We start from the raw sequence: 18,953 nt of genomic DNA on the forward strand, positions 1-18,953 counted from the left end.
ATGGCTAGCTTGACACCATTCATTTTTTTTTATGGTGGGGGGTGTCCGGGCCAAACACACACCTCAACTAATACCCTCTCCGGTCAAAAGCAAATCAGCCAAACTAGAACTAGTGAATTCATAATATATTGCTACTTTCTTGCGACCGAACCGCGATAATCGAATCTTGATTAATTATGTAGGAAAAAAATTCACCAACCGAGCGGACATCAGCTGAATGCAGATTCATTTAAACAGATTGAGCGAAACAGAGTACACTTAAAACAGAGATGGTAAAAAGTAAGAAGAAAATAAACAAAAAAAAGTAGTACAGTATGATTTATTACAATGAATGGACCCACAAGGTACAAAACAACAACTGGAGACATACATGATCAAATCCAACAACAAGGTAATTCCCCACCAAATAAATCATCGTCATCATATCATAAATTAAAAGAACAGGAATTCAAGAAAGTAAATGGAAAACAAATGTCTCTCCATTCCACGAGTGTAATGAAGAGAGATAGATAGAGAGAGCAGAATTCAAATCATGTGCTATATCTACAACGAGAGAGGATAACTCAAGGAGCTAGCTCAGAAGAAGAGTCCGAAAGCGAGAGCGGTTAAAGAGGCGATGGCGGTGGGGACGAAGGCGGAGGCATCGGCCGTGGGGCTTGGGGCAGGAGTTTCTGCGGCGGAGACGCTCTGAACGGCGGAAAGGGCCATGAACATGACCACCACCACGGCGACGAAGAGGTTCATCTTCAATGCCTCCATTTTCTTCTCTCTGCGTGTAGTTTTGATAAAGCTAGCTTTACGAGTGGGAGAGAGAATATGATGCTCTGCGATTCCTCTTTGGAATGGAGAGAGAGAGAGAGAGAGAGAGAGAGAGAGAGAGAGGAATTGCAAAAGCAGTGGGGAGAATGAAGGGGGGGAGCTTGGGTACTTATACAGGAATGCGGGTAGCTGCCCGAAGCGAACGTTAGGTAATGGAAAAGGTGTAAAAACTAAAAAGAACGATGAGGTGGGGTGCCCGTTGCCCGCTGCCCGTTGTGTGTATGGTATGGTTTCTACAGAGACGGGACAGGGTGGCTTTGACAAACAAAACGGTGGCATACAGCTGTCACAGGGACTCTTCCGACGCTTTGATGGTTAGTAATAATTTGCACCAATGGTATCTCCACACTCATACACAAACATTTTTCACGCGTATGTACGTCACGCGTCACACACATACGTGGTCAATTAAGCACACACGAACACTTTTCACGTGTATAATACGTCATGCGACACACGCATACGCGGTCAATCGCACATACACGAACACTTGCACAACACTTTATGTGAGTGAATGGGTGCGGGCGGGATTTGAACCGGAATTGATGTTCTTGACAACAAAATTTATGCGTGTTCTAACCTTTTCAATGAATAAACGAGCGCTTCACTTTAATGGACTTCAATTCTAATATGTTACTGCAAATTATGAAATGTGGATGACCAATCCACGTAATTGAAGGATTAGTCCCGAAAAAGTACATTAATATGATAGGTCTTTTTAAAAGTCTTTTCTTTTTAAAATTTGAATGAGTCATTTCTGCCAATTCAAGTGATTTTGAAAAGTCGAACTTGTAGTATACATATACAAACACATCTGTGAAAATTGAGGCATGTTAAAATAGAGATCCTGGGCAGGAGGCCCTTTTCTTTTTTTCCAGTACACAAAATGGGAGTGCAGGTATGGTACCCCATTACCTCCGCCGAGGAGTATTACTCCGTCACATCACACCGTTATCTGTAAGGGACCCCGCCGCACCTATATCGGGGCCGAAGCTAAGGTCTATTCTCGTGTGGGTGGTGTTAGGAGTATGTTTAGTCCCAATAAGAAGTTATGGGAATCTTAAACCTGGGTCTTGTCCAACCAAGTTCAAGTTCCTATAACCACTGAACTAGTAACCCATCATTGGTGGGGCGAGGATTAACGGCCTAGTGTTTGGGCCACCTCTATAGAAATAACAAAGATTGATGAACTCTCTACACTTGTTCTCGTAATCTCTCTTCTTCTTTTCCGAACAGGACACATATGTTCTATGTATAGATCTTGAGAGATGTAACTCTTCGACTCATAGTAATCTAATTAGTTAGTATTACAATATGCATATAAATTATGTAACAGACAAACAATAAAATGGCTATCAAAGTCAATAATCTTGAGGGCAACATTAATATATACTCAATGATTAATATATATAGACTAATAAACCCAATATTCATAATATATAGAGTAGTAAATTATTAAGAATAATAAACTCAATGACTCATTAAGCTTAACGATTCAGATATAAAAAAATAATGCTATTAAGTTTTGACATTTCGAAAACAACATTCCAACACTTTGCACCTTAAAACACGTGTTAAGATTGATAATATATGTAAAACAACATAGATATATGTACTCTCTACGCTTGTACTTGTAATCTCACTATTTTTTTCCAACAAGGCCACATATTTTCCATGTAGAGATCTCGAGATGTAAGTTATTACATCGAACAAAAAGGCATACAAATTATGTAATGGACAAACATGGCTATTAAATTCAATAACCATGACCATGTGGGCAACATTAATTATTATTATTATTGACTCAGTGAGTTATATATAGAGTAGTAAACTCAATATTCAATGAATCATAATTCAAAGAATTCTAGATTATTACTAATAATAAAATCAAGAATCCATTATTATTCGTAACCAATTATTAAAAATAATAACAAACTCAATGAGTCATACATAAAGTACTAAGTTTTGACATTTTGAAAACAACGTTCCAACACTTTGCACCTTAAATACATGTTGAGATTGATATTATCAACCACCCGTCAAAGGTGAATTGCACCTCTCTCTCTCTCTTTTTTAACTCAAAGTCCCAAAGTCTCCGAGCCGAGCCAATCCCTTGGGGTTTGGGAGGTGTTATGTTTAGCTAGCATTAGCAACGCTTAGCTTCACCCAAAATCCGTTGGAAACGGCTCTATTGCCCGAGAAATCTAGACTTTAAGCAAAGCCACTTCGAAGTCTCGTTCTTTTGAAACAATGGTGGTTCAATGACTCGTCAGGGGGACCTTTTTCCCCCTGTAATACAGGGTGTCGGTCCTACTTGGACGCACTAATTTCTATATAGCTTCTTCTAATAGCCGTTTCATATGCTCACACGTGGGATGAGATGGTCTCAAAAAACTTTGTTGGCAATGAGAATTGAACTTAGCTAAAATCTTAAGAAGGAACAAACTCTTAAATTCCAAACCAAGACCCGAATATCATTTTTCCAAAAAAAAAAAGGCTCCTTATACCCATCAGTCTGTTTTCCCCACTTTTACTTCACCTTTTGGTTTTTCACATGTTTGTCAAATAGTTGGTCACCAATCACGCCCCAGGTAGTTTGCCTGCAATTATCAATAGTAGTACTCCAAGAAAAGTGAAAGTGTGAAACATATAAACACTTGACGAAATTTCACACTACTTCTTCTCGAAAAGCAAGCCATGTGCCACGCACTTGTATGTGTTTAGAAAGGTGATCAGGTCATTTCACTAAGTGGCTTTTGCGTACCAAAACCAAACCCATTATGTGGAAATATTGGTTTCATGTGTTTGATATTTCACCCTCCTTAAACTAACAAATGGATTATAGAAGACAAGTATTGCCGGGCTCATCAATAAATTTTCACTTGTCACAATGCCAAAGAAAAGAGGGACCAACAAATGGGTTGGAATGAGGTTGGAGAATTTTGGTTCCCCGGGACATCGGGTTATATTTTGTTAATGCGCTTTAAAAGTGGGTGAACATTATTTAAAAAATTTATTAGTTATGGAGCTAGAATATTCCACTGCATTGGAGCAAACTTAGTACAATAATAATAGATTCCAGTGCATGAACTAGTCAGAATTGGGGGTTATCAAATTTGTTCTCAAGTAAAAAAATTTGAAGTTTCTTTTAGGAAGCTCAAAATCATGTTCGATCCTCATCATAAAGACCAAAAAAGGGATTGATCGTCATAATATATTATGTTGGGAATTGAATTTGGCACTCTCTAAATCGATAACCACACTTTCTGGGAATGTGCCAAAATCAATTACATATAGGGATTGATTTTGGCACTCCCCATTATCAATTTGTGGAGTGCGAAAAATCACTCCCCATTATGTTTTTGCTTTAAACAATATTGGTCCCAATGACATCTTAACAAACTCCCTCCAAGATCAGTTCATGGCCTGCAAAATTAGAATGAATTTGTTATCATACCAGCTGGCTCTGTCGTCCCCGGCCGGCCAGTTCACATTATGAGAGCAAGTGAAAGAAACAGGACAAACCTAGACTCAAAAATGGTACTCCTAAGTCCTAACATAAAATTCTCTCCTAATTATAGTTTTAAGATCAATTGACAGTCACATGTGGTGGAGCCGCTGCGTAAGTACCAACCAGGCGGTGGTCCTGTCCACCTTTCCTACCACTAGCTAGCTAGGCCCTTCTTCAATAGTGGAGTACTTGGAAATTCAATTCAAACAACAGAAGATATATAGGAGTAATTGAAACATCAAATTAATAATCCTAGCTAGCTAGCAACATTCTCCTAACTACACACGCTCCATAGTCAGTGTCAAGACGCGGGACAGGGTCTCGGGTTTGGGAGGCTCTAATTAGGTGATCTATCAACTATTGTTGACCCAGCTTTGGTCAAACTTTCTCTAGTGAACGTTTAAATTGATTTCTCAAAAAGTAGTTGGGATATGCTTATGCTGATCCGGAAACCATATATAAATTATCAAAACATAGAAAGAAAACCTCCAACATTAACAGAGGATTTCATTTCATAATAACAACACCAAAGAAGGCTAGAAATTAAGCCAAATTTGAATTGGATTAATCATACAGCTAGGTAGGAGTAGTTTGGTGAATGGGTCCAACAAACAAATAAAGCCCGACAACATTATACTATAACGTAATTACACAGCTGGAGCTAATACTTGATTGGCACAACACAACAAATCTCTCCTGATTATTTTACCCTCTTACTAAGAGCTAGCTTGATTTCAAATTACTTAATGGGATTTGGTAAGCGAATAGAAATATACTAGTCCAGTATTTTCTGTTGTGTTGTGTTCCTCAAGAACAATATTTGCATGGCAGTTAATGTTGTTCATGAAGCATATTTGGAAGTGCAAGCAAACGTGGCCTAATTCTAGGATTTGGAGTGCTCATCTGATCATCTGCAGTGGTGCAACTTAAGTGGGACACGCCATTCTATTATGCTGTATGGGACAAGATTTGCAATAAAGTAGTAGTAGTAATTAAATGAATATTTGAAACCTACTGTTTCAGGAGCCAATTTTACATTTTGTCGGAGTTGTTTCAAATATCAATTCATTCACATTGACATTCTTTTTTAGCAGTACTTCGTAAGTAGAACTTCATTTATCTTCGAGATACAGATTTTTTAAAATCACATCATTATTAATGTTAGTGGATTGAATTTATTACTTGTATTATTTTTTTGTCTTAATCTTCACGAGTTATTATTAGAAAAAAGAGAAGATAATTAAGGAAACTTGATTAGTAGTAATGCTTAAATTGATTTTACTCACCGGCAACAAAAATTATTTTGATTTGTACAAAGGGCAATGCTATGTACAAAGAAATATTACCCCGAAACAAGGTATTTATGATCGGTAATAAACGTTTATTACCGGTCATAAATACCCCTACAAATGTATTCCGGGTACTTTTTCTTTATTCCTACCACTTTTGTTGTACAAATGGAACATTCAAGTAGAGCAAAATGCCTTATGTTAAGATTTTTCTCTTACTAATAAAACCTCCAAAAGGATTGGGCCTCCCTGCTTTAGATTCCATATTGATGTAACCCTTATTTTTCTTGCATTAACGAGCATTTTCAAGTTCAACTATTGTCGTAAGCTCTGCTTCGTTCATTCCGAAATATGGAATAACGCCCCAAGCGTAGGGCTTAATATGTTAGTTGAAGCATGATAATCCGGAAGACCGGGATCGTACCCACGAAAATAATTAATACGGCTTTGCTGGATTTGTAGATGTAAGCTCGGGTTTTCGGCTTTTAGACAGCCAACTTGGTTTTACATGTGTAGTGGAAAGTAAAAGGGACTAAATTAAAAAGTGAATAAACTAAGATAAAAAGCAGGTTAGGTCTAGGAATTACTAACACTCATGACTCAAGTTAAACTGCATTTTTCACCCAATTACACGGTTCAGGATACATAATTAAGGTTCCCAAATCGGAAAATAAAATGGTTCGATTACCAAGTTAGCTCTAAAATTTATTTAGCAAATGCCTCATGCGTCAGAGCTCCAAGCATCATGTGTGGTAAGTAGGCGATACTCTTACATACACATGATCAAAGAGATTAACACCTTAGCGATTTGACAAATAAACCCGAACCCCACATCGATTCTCGAACCAAAGGTTTAAACTTTATGGTGAAAAACGCAATTCTACTTGAGTCATGAGGTGCTAATCACCCCATAACCTAACCTTGGAAAACTACTCACACATATCTATGGAGATAAGAGCAAGCAAAATTCTACTTAGCATAATTGAAATAACAACGCTAAAAGATTAAACGATAGATCAAGGGATTTACTACAACTTTAATGAAGATGACAATATCAAAAACTAATTAACAAAGACAGAAAATTAAAGATTCAAAACTGAAAATTGAAGAACAACCAAGAACAATTCAAAATCTAGATCTAGATCTAAAAATGATGCAATCAAATCTATTCTACTTTTTTGTACAATGACATCACGGGCTTTTATCCTCCAAGTACGCGCACAGAATATTCTCCAAGATGCTCCAAAGACGCCCTTCTAAAGCTCTCGGCATCGATGGAGAATGACTTACGCTGCTGCTAAAGGCCTCGGCATCGATGCAACATAATACTTCCCATCGATGCCGAGATGGGTAAGGAACTCGACCTCTAAATACTTCGGCATCGATGGATCATTTCCCTTCCCATCGATGCCGAGCCTCTTATCTTCAGCACTTCAGCTTTATAGCTCCCAGCAGCTTCCACAGCACTCAATAGCTTTCACAGCATCTTATTTTCATTCCCTAAACTTAAGTAAAAATTACATTTTAAACATTTCTTTTACCTTTTCTTTACTATAATTTATTTAATGAAAATAAGAAAGTACCCCCCATTTGGAAACAATGGCATTACCAGAATTTTGAGATTTCAATCAAATCAAAATGTTGACCCCCAGCTTTAAGTATAAAACAGAAAACCGCACGATTTTCTATAGATGACATGACTCAAAACATGACCTTATTCTTTGAATAGAACCTTGCAAATTTGAAGTTACTCTTAGAAAAATTCAAGGATCAATTACCGCCATTTTTTATCTCGAAAATCGATACTTTTTTGAAAATTCATTTTTCTATACGTAAGACAGATTTTCAGGAGCCAACAAGGTCTTCATTGGTTCCTCGGGTACTTGGACGCATTTGGACCATCCATGACGTCAAAGCATGCATTATTCACACGATTCACCTGAAAACATTAAAGAAATACCTTACGTGCAAAAGTAAATAAAAACAACTAAATTAACGATGAAATTGAAGAAAACTAAATAACTAACGCACCGTACATTGCATTATTGGGTGCTTATCAAGCTCGTTATCTTAATTTTGAGCCCGCTGCCCTCGTTTTTCCGTGCTTATCACCTGAGAAATTGTGCTAGGGCAAAAAATAATCGGCGGTGGATTTCACCACCCCATGCAGTTCGGCTACGTAGAAGTTAGCCGATCAACTCAGACTAAGCGTGGTCCTGACACGTCCACCCATTTAAATTACGAGTAAGGCTATAATGACCCATGTCTCAATAACACATTTTGGGTATGGTAGAATGTGCTCCATTTACGTTACAAATGGAGCATATTCTACCTAGCTATACATACATCACGTGATATCCAAAATGTGATACTCAGACATGGTCACAAAAGGCATTAGTTAATACTCTTTACTGGAGTATTAATCATCGGAACTACATGCATATTCTATGAGATTTTATTTTATGTCCCTAGCTAGCTAGTCCCTCCCGTATTACTGTATTAGTGTAGTCAAACAAACAAACAAACTAAACCTAGCTAATAAAAGAAAGAATTTTGAAGAAAGGTGCTGGTAGATAAAGATACTGCTAGCTAGTTCGTGTTTACCGGGAAAAAACAACTCCGGGTTCGCAACCCTCCAGGGAAAATCACAACTCTAATACTCCAATTTTCTTCAAATTTCAACGGATGGAATTGAAGAACACATGCATAATTGAAAGCCATGAATTCCTATTTCAAATTTTGGTATCATGATTTAAGATTGCAGGGCACAAAATCACCGGGTTAAGGCAGGGAAAACTTTTTTGGTGCTCTTGGAGCCTCCCGCACCACACACGCGTTCCTGTGGAACACACCACAAGATGTGTGGACCTCGTACAGTTTGTGGTGGGAGGTCCGTGGAGCATTACCAAATGATATATCTGGCAAGGTTTTGCCTTTTTCTGGCTTGCCGCTTAGCAAGCTGCGTGCTTAATCTCTCTCTTGTAAGGTATGTCATGTGTGCGACCATTTCTCATTGATTGAGACAAAAGGACATGTAGAAACATGAAAAGGCTAACTAAACAACAGAACTAAAAAAATGTCCCATGGTGTCGTGGTTTATGTGGATTCAGGAAAAAAATTGCTGAAGTCAAGAGGTTTCTTAAGGTGTATAGTTGCTCTAACTAAGTACACTTAGATAATGAGAATCCCATGAATCAAAATAATATAAGCAGGATTTGAAATTCTGGTTTCTGAACTTCGTACTTCCAAGTTATTGAAATTGATCATATGATGATGGGCATGGGGACTAATGATATAGTACTCCATATCTAAAGAATTTTAGGCATTCTCTACTACAATCTGTGAAACATAAACCTGAGGAAGAGGTTGCTTGGTGTTTATGATAAGCAGACAGACAAGGTTTTTCTTCCCAATTGTTTTACTGTTTTAGAGGTGGAATCTGGATATTCCAGAAAAATATCTCATACTTTTTCGATGACGCATATGTAGGGTAGGGGATTTCGGCTGGAGGCGGTGGAGGAGGAGGAGGGAGGGAGGGAGGGAGGTGGAGAAACAAGGAACAGGGCGCATGAGAGCAATAACACTCCATTCGCCTTACGTTAATTATGGGAATATTACATCTCAGAGATTTTAAGGGGTTTATGACCAGTTCTTGTGTGAAGCAAGTCTAAAAATTGGACCATTTGGATCATGGTCGATCGAGATTCTATTTGAAAATGTGTTTGGTTAGTCGTGTTTGACGGCAGTTAGATATCTCACCAAGAGGAATGTTTTGTAGAAAATTTTGGCTGAAATGTGACATTGAGAAGATCCCCGCTGGAATTGTACACGTATTTGCAACTTGGATTGTTTTTGAGTTCTAGCCAAAGGGGCTCGGTCTCGTTTCAGTCGGCTCAGGCGGAGTAGTACTGCAGCAAGTTTTGCGTTCACAATCAGTTGGACTTGAGCTTAGCCCATCTAGGCCGGAGCCCAATTTCAGTTTTACCTGGCTTGAACTTCTCACTTCATTGGAGGCCCAGCCCCTGAGGGTCCTTTTGTTCCCTTGGTAGATTTTTGTACTTCTGTGGTACCTGCTTCTTACTCCTTTTGTTATTTGATGGGCCTAATTGATGATAGCAGCCCCTTTTGAAAGATCTTTGCTACTCTTCGTTAACCTTCGGTCACTCGGTTTGCTACTTTGGTTGCTTAGAGTATTTGTTGGGGGCCTGGTTGCTTATTACAGTATTTACGGAGTAAAAAAAATTCGAGGAACAAATTTCAAAACACAACTCCGGACAAAATTATGTCCAAAATTGTCCGATGCATATGATCTCATGTACATCAAACAGCAGTTGTGTATAGAGTTTTGTTTTAAAATTATTTTTCTAGCATTGTATTGCAAATAAGCAACAGAACCCCAGTTTGGCTCACCTTTATGCATAAGCAACAAGCAAAGTCATGAATATCAATCAGGAAATTGAATTCTATACTCTTTTTTTTGACATCTACACTCCTTTTTTTTGAATTTTAGTGTTAAAAGTGCATGTAATTTTTTTGCTAGAAGACAAAAAAAAATGAGTATAGATGTCAAAAAAGAGTGTATAATTCAATTCCTATCAAGAAATGTAGTGCTTGTTGCCGTCCCTTTTTTACTATTCACAGCACTTCTTTTTTTGTTTTTAATTCATGTAAACTTACCATGTTACCCTTCTATCAATTTACTTTTCGAACATCGAAGGGTAATGTAGTGAATTCACACTTTTTAAATTTTTTATTCATGTAAGTTTACCATGCTACCCTCTATCAATTTACATTGCAAACATCAAAGGGCAATGTAGTAAATCCACACAAGTAAAAAGAACAAAAGAATAAAAAGGCGCAAAAATCAATTCCTTATCGAGAATATGCAAAATCATTTCTCTCTTGTCTTATTGCTTAGTTTGAAGCAATAATGAAGTAAACAAGCAAACCAAAAAACGAGCCCCGAGAATGCATTTGGACAAAGGTGCTAGGAAATTGTGAGACACAAGAGGATCCTGTACCCAAAGCAAAACATGTAGCAATTTGACTAAGAACAAGTCCAGAAGCTGATTCACCATTAACAAACCACTCCCACTCGAGGTTTCCACAAACAAACAAAACATATAAAATACAAAGAAAATGACAGAAAGCCACTGTTTCTTTTAAGCTTTTGAGAAACTTGGCCACTTCCCCAATCAATTTGCATGGAGAATTCCTTAAGTGAAGGACGGAGTCAAAACTTCCCACTAGAGAAAATACCACATCTACTAGTAGTAGTACTAATTAAACAACCTAGCTAATAAAACTAGAGAGGAAAAAAAATAAAAATAAAAATAAAAAGGGTATACAAAAGAGGGAGGGGACATCAGACTAATGTTGAATGATACAAGGGGTTGAAATGGGTGGGGGGGGTTGGGGGGGGTCCAGAGTTTTATTTATCCTCATGCACAGTTAGGGTTTCTACCAGGGCCTCCATAGTACATGTAATGGCCCCAATCATCATTAGTACCAGTCTGGACATCGTAACAGTTGGATTGCTCAGTGAAGGTGCCCATCCCTTTGGGAGACTTGAGATTGTTGGAGCTATCCACTACTTGAATGTTCCTGAAATAACTTGACTTCCCAAATCCTTCTTCAGGGAAATGACCACTTCCCATTTGAGTTGTGGTGTGTCGGCCATCAGATGCTGAGTTCACTATCTCACCACCCCATTCAATCATGGAAGCACTGTCCGCCAAGTATGAGAACAGGAATGAAGGCCAATATCCCAGCACATACCCATTGCTAAATTGCATCCACCAATTCCCCTCTTTTGGATCCTACAGAAAAAACCAACAAATATAAGAAAAGGTGATCAGCAAATATGCAATACACAGCAAATACATTCAAGACCAATGCTACCAACACAACTCCGGACACAAACTATGCACATGGGACCACATGCATCAAACAGCTCAAGACGAAGCCGTTGTATTTGGAGTTGTGTTTTAAAGTTGTGTTCGTAGATTTTTTGCACATTCAAACAGGGGGGAAAAAAAGAAAAAAGAAATCCTTGATTTGGCTAGCCTCTCCTGGAGGTCCTCAACCTTTTCAATTACAGTGTGTAACTGTAGTTACACTTTATGGCATTGTCAGTTACCAAAAGCAAATGCCAAGATTCTCAGCATGTGAACCAATATGAATTTTTTTATTTCCAGCCCCAATAATACAAGAAATCTAGTACTTTTTTTGCCAGCTGATATTGACAGGATACGATTGGTACATGATTCTCAAAATCTTGGTCCATCCTTGACAATCTACCCCAAGCTATGTTAGATGGACTCTGGTGCTTGGTCTATCCGGAAAAATTAGCTATATTTATGACACACCAGGAACAAGCAGCAAAAGGGAAAAGTACACAGTGTGGGTTCGCATCCAAGGTTAGAGAATCTCCAACAGCCTCAAGCACTTCCTAAGCAAATTACCTAGATGAGATGGAAGGCAAGGTTGTTGGGTGAGGGTTCTGGCTCCGCGAAATGTCTCTCGGATAAACTACCGAGGCTGTTGGAGATGCTCTTAGACCTTCGGAGATTGGGACATGTATCCAAAAGTTGGATAATGTTACAGAAACAACACTTGTGTTGTTACATATTATACAACATGCCAAGATAATATGTTACATATACCTTAAATATGTACTTGAAATCAAATAAGATAACATGAATAACGTGAATTTCTATCTCCCATCCATGTGAAATACTACAAAAATATCTTTCAGAGGTAATGTGATACTCTTTTTTTTTTGGGGTAATTGGCAATGTGATACTTGTCTACAAAAATCATAAAATTTAGAGGGTCTAGGGTCTAAATCAAAGACATATCCCACACCCTTGTCCATATCAAACCGTCACTGCAGACAGAACATTATGGGGAAAATAAAAGAGTGAAACACAGCTCTCAAGATTCTTTAGTGCAGTGTTCCAAAAACCCATACAGTGGCCACCATTCCAACTAAGGCAGATTAAGGGCGGTTCGGAATTTACCTTCCAGACAAGAATACTGATATCATATTGGGAATTACGAAAGGCAGAAACTGGAGAGATGCTTGCACCCATTGCTATTTCACTGTTGATTTGAATAAAGCCTGAGCAGAGCAGATTATAGCAACCTGTGGCTTGATAAGCATCACTCTACAATTTTTGAAAAGATAAGATATCAAACGGTTGATGAAGACCCGGTAAAATTCGGCACATGTAAGTTATTCAGCAAAAGTCAAAGAAATGGGAAATTAAGAAGCTTACAGTCCAATAAGTGAACAATCTTGTGTTGTTATCGCCATAAAGATCTGGACTGACCTGAAAGCACATTCATTCAACCGTCAGACCCAATAGTGTAATGGGGAATGCTACGGGCGTAGATAGTCGGACATAGATTGATCGATGAACATGGAGCATGGGTCCCACACAATGCACGTGGGACTTCCGAACATCGAACGAGTGTCTGTATTTGTGTCCAGACATTTGTGTCTCAAGCATTGTCCGATACTAATAGTCAAATTTGAAGCTTTAGTGTATTTGGTTGTCTTCTTTAACAATGTAAATACTGTAATTGGACCATGTATTTGTGGAGGTACTTGGAAGGAAAAGGAAAATAATAAGAAACCCCAAACATAATTTTAGCTTATGCACTCTTCTTTGTTGAGCTTCTACACACGCGAAGTGTGCAAGTTATATTAGGATCATGTACTTATGGAGGAACTTGAAGGGAAAAGGAAAATAATAGGAAACTCCAAACATAATTTTAGCTTATCCACTCTTCTTTGTTAGAGTTACTCCTAGGCACGCAAAGTGTACAAGTTACCAAGAAGGTTAATTAAATATTCCAGCATCTTCATATCTTTTCCTTTATCCTTACCACTCCACATTATCCTAACCAAACACAAAAATCACTCCACAAATTCATTATCCAAACACAGCCTTAAGGTGGAGAAAAAACCCCCAAAACCTGCAAATTTCCATCAGGAAAATTACCTGCCAGCCAGCTTCAATACTGTTGAGATCTTCACCAAAAGAACCGCCCAAAACCCAAATCTGAGACAAGCTGAACTCATTAGGCTGCTGTATTTTGGGTTCCCAAACATTGATGGTTGCTTTTGCTCCATAATACGTATCTCCTTCAACATAAGCTATTGCATGCTGATTTAACCCCAAAATAAAGAGGCAAAAGAAACAAAAAGGTACATTTAGTTCGGAGAAAAATTATCACCAAACCAAGAACCAAGGTTAGACCAAACAAGTTGTTTTTCCTTTCTTGATTTACCTGATGACCACTTTGGTTGATGAGGTCAGGATCGGCAGACCTGGGCTCAGGGATGCTTGTTTGCTTCTTCTTTCCATACCTTTTCACTGAGCTTGCTCTTAACACATCATCTTTCTTTGTTCTTCTAATGGGTATAGTTTCCTCAGGGCATTGACCATTCATGTGCCAAAGCTGAGTAATTGGCTTAACAGTTTCTTTGTTCTCTGCAGAAACCTTGTTCTCATCATAAAGCCCTTCTGGGTGATAACCTGGCCTCGTCTGAAACCAACCAAATGCTAAAATCAAAACAAATGAACCAAATAAAACAAAAAACAAAAAAACTAACCCGTAAAAGGTCAAGCTATAATAGTAGAAGCAAGTGATTAACCTGTATTTTGTGGTCTTTGAGGAATGGGTGATCAAAAGCTGGTTGATTAGAGATGTGCACACAATCGATTATATCCCCATCTGGACTCTGTTCAATGACCAAACAAAACCCAAAAATGAGAAGGAACAAAAATTATCAGAAAAAAAAAAAAAAAACAATTTTAACAGTAAAAAAAAAAACAGAAATTCTCATTTCCGTATGAAAAAAGGAGACTATTATTGCTTAATAGACAGAGAGAAGAAAGAATCAGCCAAACAATCATTGATACTCAAGAACTTGAAGTCCCACCAAAAGTTAAGGTAAAAGTTAGTACAAAGAACAACCAAATGCGATTTTGCCTGTTGGTAGCGAAGAAAATGTGGGAAAAAGAAAGCAAATCAAGAAAGAAGAATGCTCCAAACTGTAAATTACTGAGTTTAACCTTGAGGGGTGAGACTGGAAATGGGATAAGGGGCAGGGCAAAAAAAAAACCTTACTTGGAATCTTTCCTTTTTCCCCCATCAGGCTACATTTTCTCAGCAACCAGACAGAACAGAGAGTAAAGGAACAAAAGAGTAAAAACAGCCATTTGCATTCAAAAGATGAGAGAGAGAGAGACCTTGATGGTTTTAAGAGCAGGTTTGTTCAAGCGCTTCAAGTGCTTCTGGACCTCAAGCTTCTGCCTTGAAGCAGGCAACCTCCCGGCGCAAGATAGCGAGATCAGACCCCAGAAAAAGAAAACCGCCGCAACTCTTCCTCTTCTCGACCGCACACCGCTAAAATGCGCAGCACCCATTATAGATCAACACAAATTTAAAGAAAACCCACAGCCCAACAATATACACTATCTCAGCTCTGTAGATTCAGAGTTCATTCCACTTCCCCACCATAGCCAACTACGCTCTCTCACATCACTCTCTCTCTCTCTCTCTCTCTCTCTCTATCTATCTGAAAGCTTATCCTACGCACCCCCAGCTCAATAAAAACCAAAGTCCTTTTTTTTTGGCAGTGGAGACTGGGGAGTACACACACACTCTCTCTCTCTCTGATTATCAGCAAAAGAATCCGATAAAAAACTGCCGACGTCTCACTCTCTCTCTAAGATTTCTCGCTCTAGCACGAGGGGGTTAAAAGAGAGGACAATGGAAAAAGGAAAGGGGAATCTGAATAAAAAGTGGGGGAGAGAAAAAAGAAAGGAAAAAAAAAACGAAAAGAAAAGAAAAATGCACACCCACCACCACCACGCAGCACTGCCTTTCTTTGTCGTCTTGGGAGGGAGGCCCCACTTTGTCACTTCATATGAATGTCCCATTTTACCCTCAACATTCAAAATTAACCCTTCTTCCGCTTCTGACTGATTTGCCCCTGTTGATAATTATACTCCCCTCCCAAGAATCAAGATTAGTTGTCTACTAGGAAAACAAATAACTTCCGTTCAGACAGGAAAACATTAGTCATTGGTGCACCACGAATGTGACCATTGTTTTTTTTCTAAATACTATTGAAAAGTATGTTTTTTTTAACCCGGATGTATGAGTCAGCTTGTACGCAACTCTACTCGACTATCCCGTTTTCACTAAAAAAAAATTACTACTCCTTTCGTCACAAATTATTGGTTCTTTATTGTTTTACGTGCAGTTTTCAATAGCCTATATATCTCAATTATCTTTATAAAACAATACTTTCAAAAACATAAAAAAACAATAAACATTGAGAGATATATACAATTAAAAATTGCATATAAAACCATATAGAGCCAATAATTTGGGACAAGAGGAGTATAACTTATTAGCTTCTGTGAAGTTGTTCATACTAAACTAAATTTTACGTACATCAAAGACAATTTTTCTAATAACCCAACACATTTACTTCTACTTATAATTTTGTGGAAATAACTTGACGTTTATGAATTACTACAATAAGTAATCTATAGCTTAACATTTAGCGAAAACGCCCCTTAATTATAAAGTTCTAATAGGTTAACGATTGGACAAACCCTTATATCCATTGCAATTAATTGCAATGGATATTAAACTCTTCCCAATAGAATTTGAAGGATGTGAGTCGTGTGACTACAAGGTGAAAGCATAATTTTGTGTTAATCTTCTATCTCAAACGGCTAGTCATTTTGAGTTTCTCTTCTTATATATGCAACGAATAACAACAACATGGGAAATTAGTTCATTTAAGAGTCGAAACTTTCTAGGTGTGATCGATTTTGGAACCAATGTAGCATGTGCCTCCACTCATTTTTTTTCCTCTCCTTATTTTCAGAGCTTTATTAACCAATAAATCTAAAAGAAAAAGAGTTTTACTAGATCAAGCAATTATTTACATACCACATACCCTCCTGCATATATCCTTTTAACATGTGTTTTGTCGATGGAGTAAAATCTTTTTCTCGTAGTTTTTTTATTACCGCTTATATAAATTACTACTACTTCAATGACTAGCATTTTCATCGAACTTTTGTTTCGGCAAATTTCTGCCAATTAATGTTAAATGTCCGATACAGCTAGCGGAGCAGTGATCAGTTTGGCTTGAAAGTTGAAAATGAACGAATTCAACCTAAACTTTAAACTTTTGAATCTATCTTGAACAAATTGCTTGGACATCCGAATGAGGTTCAAACTCAAGTAATTTTAAATTGTTTTTCTTTTCACGGTCTCAATCTTGAACTTTGCTTTATATGGTCACCGTTAATTAACTAAAGAAACGAGCAAATTTTTAACGGGTTATATTGCGAACGTAACTTTAGCAAGGATAGTAGCCTAGTGATTAATTTACTGCTTACTCCAAAGTAATTTTTGGTGGTTAAGAGTTCAAGGTTGAAATTGTAGAATCGACACATTTTCAAACTTTACCACTCTGCAAAATCCTAATTATGTTCCACTGGACGTACTAGACCTTGGTGGGGGCAGTGGAGACTATCACTCTTTAGCCTCTTTCACTGACAGTTTTGAAGTCGTTCGGTTTGCTTTACATTCAACGAAAGATTGTTATGCCTTGTCACCTCCTCTTCAATGCTTTTGTAATAAGTATCCAAAAAAAAAACAATATTGTATTACGAGACAGAATAATCCTAGTTTGTTATGCAAGTGTAGGTACGTTTATGTGCATAAGGCCAGCGAATCGTACAACGCGATCAATGGGTTACATAACTTACATCCACGAAGAAAATGCCGGGGTTCAATTTGTTTACTAGTAGTATATATTATTGCGGACAAATATTCTGTCGTGAGGTCTAATTAATTAATCTTCATTAAAAACTACTACTCCACTACTATATACTGTACTGCTTATCATTCATGATAGACACTGGTCAAATCTCGATCATCTTCTTAAAATTACTGGTCAATATTCATCACCGGACACAAATTTCCAAATACTCTTTTAATTAAAGCTAATAATTACCCCAACGTTTGTAACAGCCCATTTGTGTCCATCAATATAATAATAATACTCCCAATAATATGTGATCACAATGATGAGTCTATATCCTTAGTATTACATGAACCGATTTTCTGGTGTAATTGGTTTTCCGGCTAAATAAGTTAAGTGGTTTTTTTTTTTTGTCTTTATTCAATTTTTTTCTGCATTTGTTAATTTTTTTATCAATTTTTTTTGGAGATTATTACTTCATCATGACGAGAGGAAGTAAAAAATTACGATTGAAATTCAATTTTTTTAATAAAGACAAAAAAATTGACTTATTGGCTTATCTTTGTCTTTATTCAAAGAAATTAGGTTTCGATCATAATTTTTTGTTTTTTAAATTCCTCTCGTCATGATAAAATAATAATTTCTAAAAAATTGACGAAAAACTAACAAATACAAATTTTTTTTTGAATATAAAGACAAAAAAATAAGCCACTTGTTTTATTTTACTGAACAACTCTAATTTACACAAGGGTTAGCCTAGTTGTCTTACACTGTGTCTTATAGGGGTTTGTTTTTTTCTTTAAGGTTTCATAATTTATTAATTCTCATTGCTAGCAACTATTGACTTCACATCACTCCCGTGTAAGCGCTTCTCAAACGGCTCCTGTGGATGTAGGGACTTAGTGTGACCTACATGCAAGCTGACCCGGAACACTCAACAACTTTTTTTTTGCTAAGGCTAACGATCAGTGTACAAGGGAAAAGTTATTTCCAATCTTAATTTGCTTGAATTGTTTTTTCATTCATTATAAGTTCCACTATGTGATTAACTTGTTAAGCATGATTTGAACGCTCAATGAGCTTCAAAAAATTGTGCAATTTAAATTATCTTTAAAATAAATTTGAAACCAAAAAATGTGAAATTTGTGTTTACTTATGGAATAAGTTAATTTTAAACCAACTTCTAACAAATACTAAACATGAATTTAAACTCGACTAACCTCATTGGTGTAGGCCGAGTTTTCTAAATTTTAGCGTTGTTGAAAACTCGGCCCTGTAAGTTTACAGACTCATAAAAAAAAAGGGTCCCTTTTGTTGAGAGTCTAATCACTCCGTAGGCTATTTTCGTCATTTTGGGAGTATTGAATGACGATTATACCATTATTTTATTAAATCCACAGAAAATGCCCTCGTGTCTCGTGAATACCACGAATTACCGAGAATGTAACGACTCGTTATCGTTCCGCTACCCTTAACGCCGTTAGTTTTCTACCAACCCACCGGCACCGGCTCATTCTTTAAATTTGTC

At 37.4% G+C, this 18,953-nt stretch overlaps 1 protein-coding gene across 1 annotated transcript; it reads right to left on the reverse strand.

Moving 5' to 3' along the window:
• Positions 1-10,661: 10,661 nt before the first annotated feature.
• Positions 10,662-15,423, reverse strand: LOC131315352 (protein neprosin-like). Its single transcript, XM_058344523.1, has 7 exons — positions 14,883-15,423; positions 14,285-14,371; positions 13,918-14,175; positions 13,629-13,793; positions 12,900-12,953; positions 12,642-12,788; positions 10,662-11,438 (listed from the first exon to the last, which is right to left on the reverse strand). Exons 1-7 carry the CDS (start codon positions 15,057-15,059, stop codon positions 11,061-11,063), a joined length of 1,266 nt encoding a protein of 421 aa, XP_058200506.1. The 5' UTR covers positions 15,060-15,423; the 3' UTR covers positions 10,662-11,060.
• Positions 15,424-18,953: the final 3,530 nt, after the last annotated feature.

This window comes from Rhododendron vialii, chromosome 13a (assembly GCF_030253575.1).
Source record: "Rhododendron vialii isolate Sample 1 chromosome 13a, ASM3025357v1".
Lineage (NCBI taxonomy): Eukaryota > Viridiplantae > Streptophyta > Magnoliopsida > Ericales > Ericaceae > Rhododendron > Rhododendron vialii.

Excerpts from the sequence above, each read along its gene's own strand:
- LOC131315352 (XM_058344523.1), bottom strand. The coding sequence starts at position 15,059 with ATGGGTGCTGCGCATTTTAGCGGTGTGCGGTCGAGAAGAGGAAGAGTT. Across the intron at positions 14,176-14,284 it reads TCAAAGACCACAAAATACAG|ACGAGGCCAGGTTATCACCC; the intron begins GTTAATCACTTG and ends GGTTGGTTTCAG. Across the intron at positions 12,789-12,899 it reads GATTGTTCACTTATTGGACT|AGTGATGCTTATCAAGCCAC; the intron begins GTAAGCTTCTTA and ends CAAAAATTGTAG.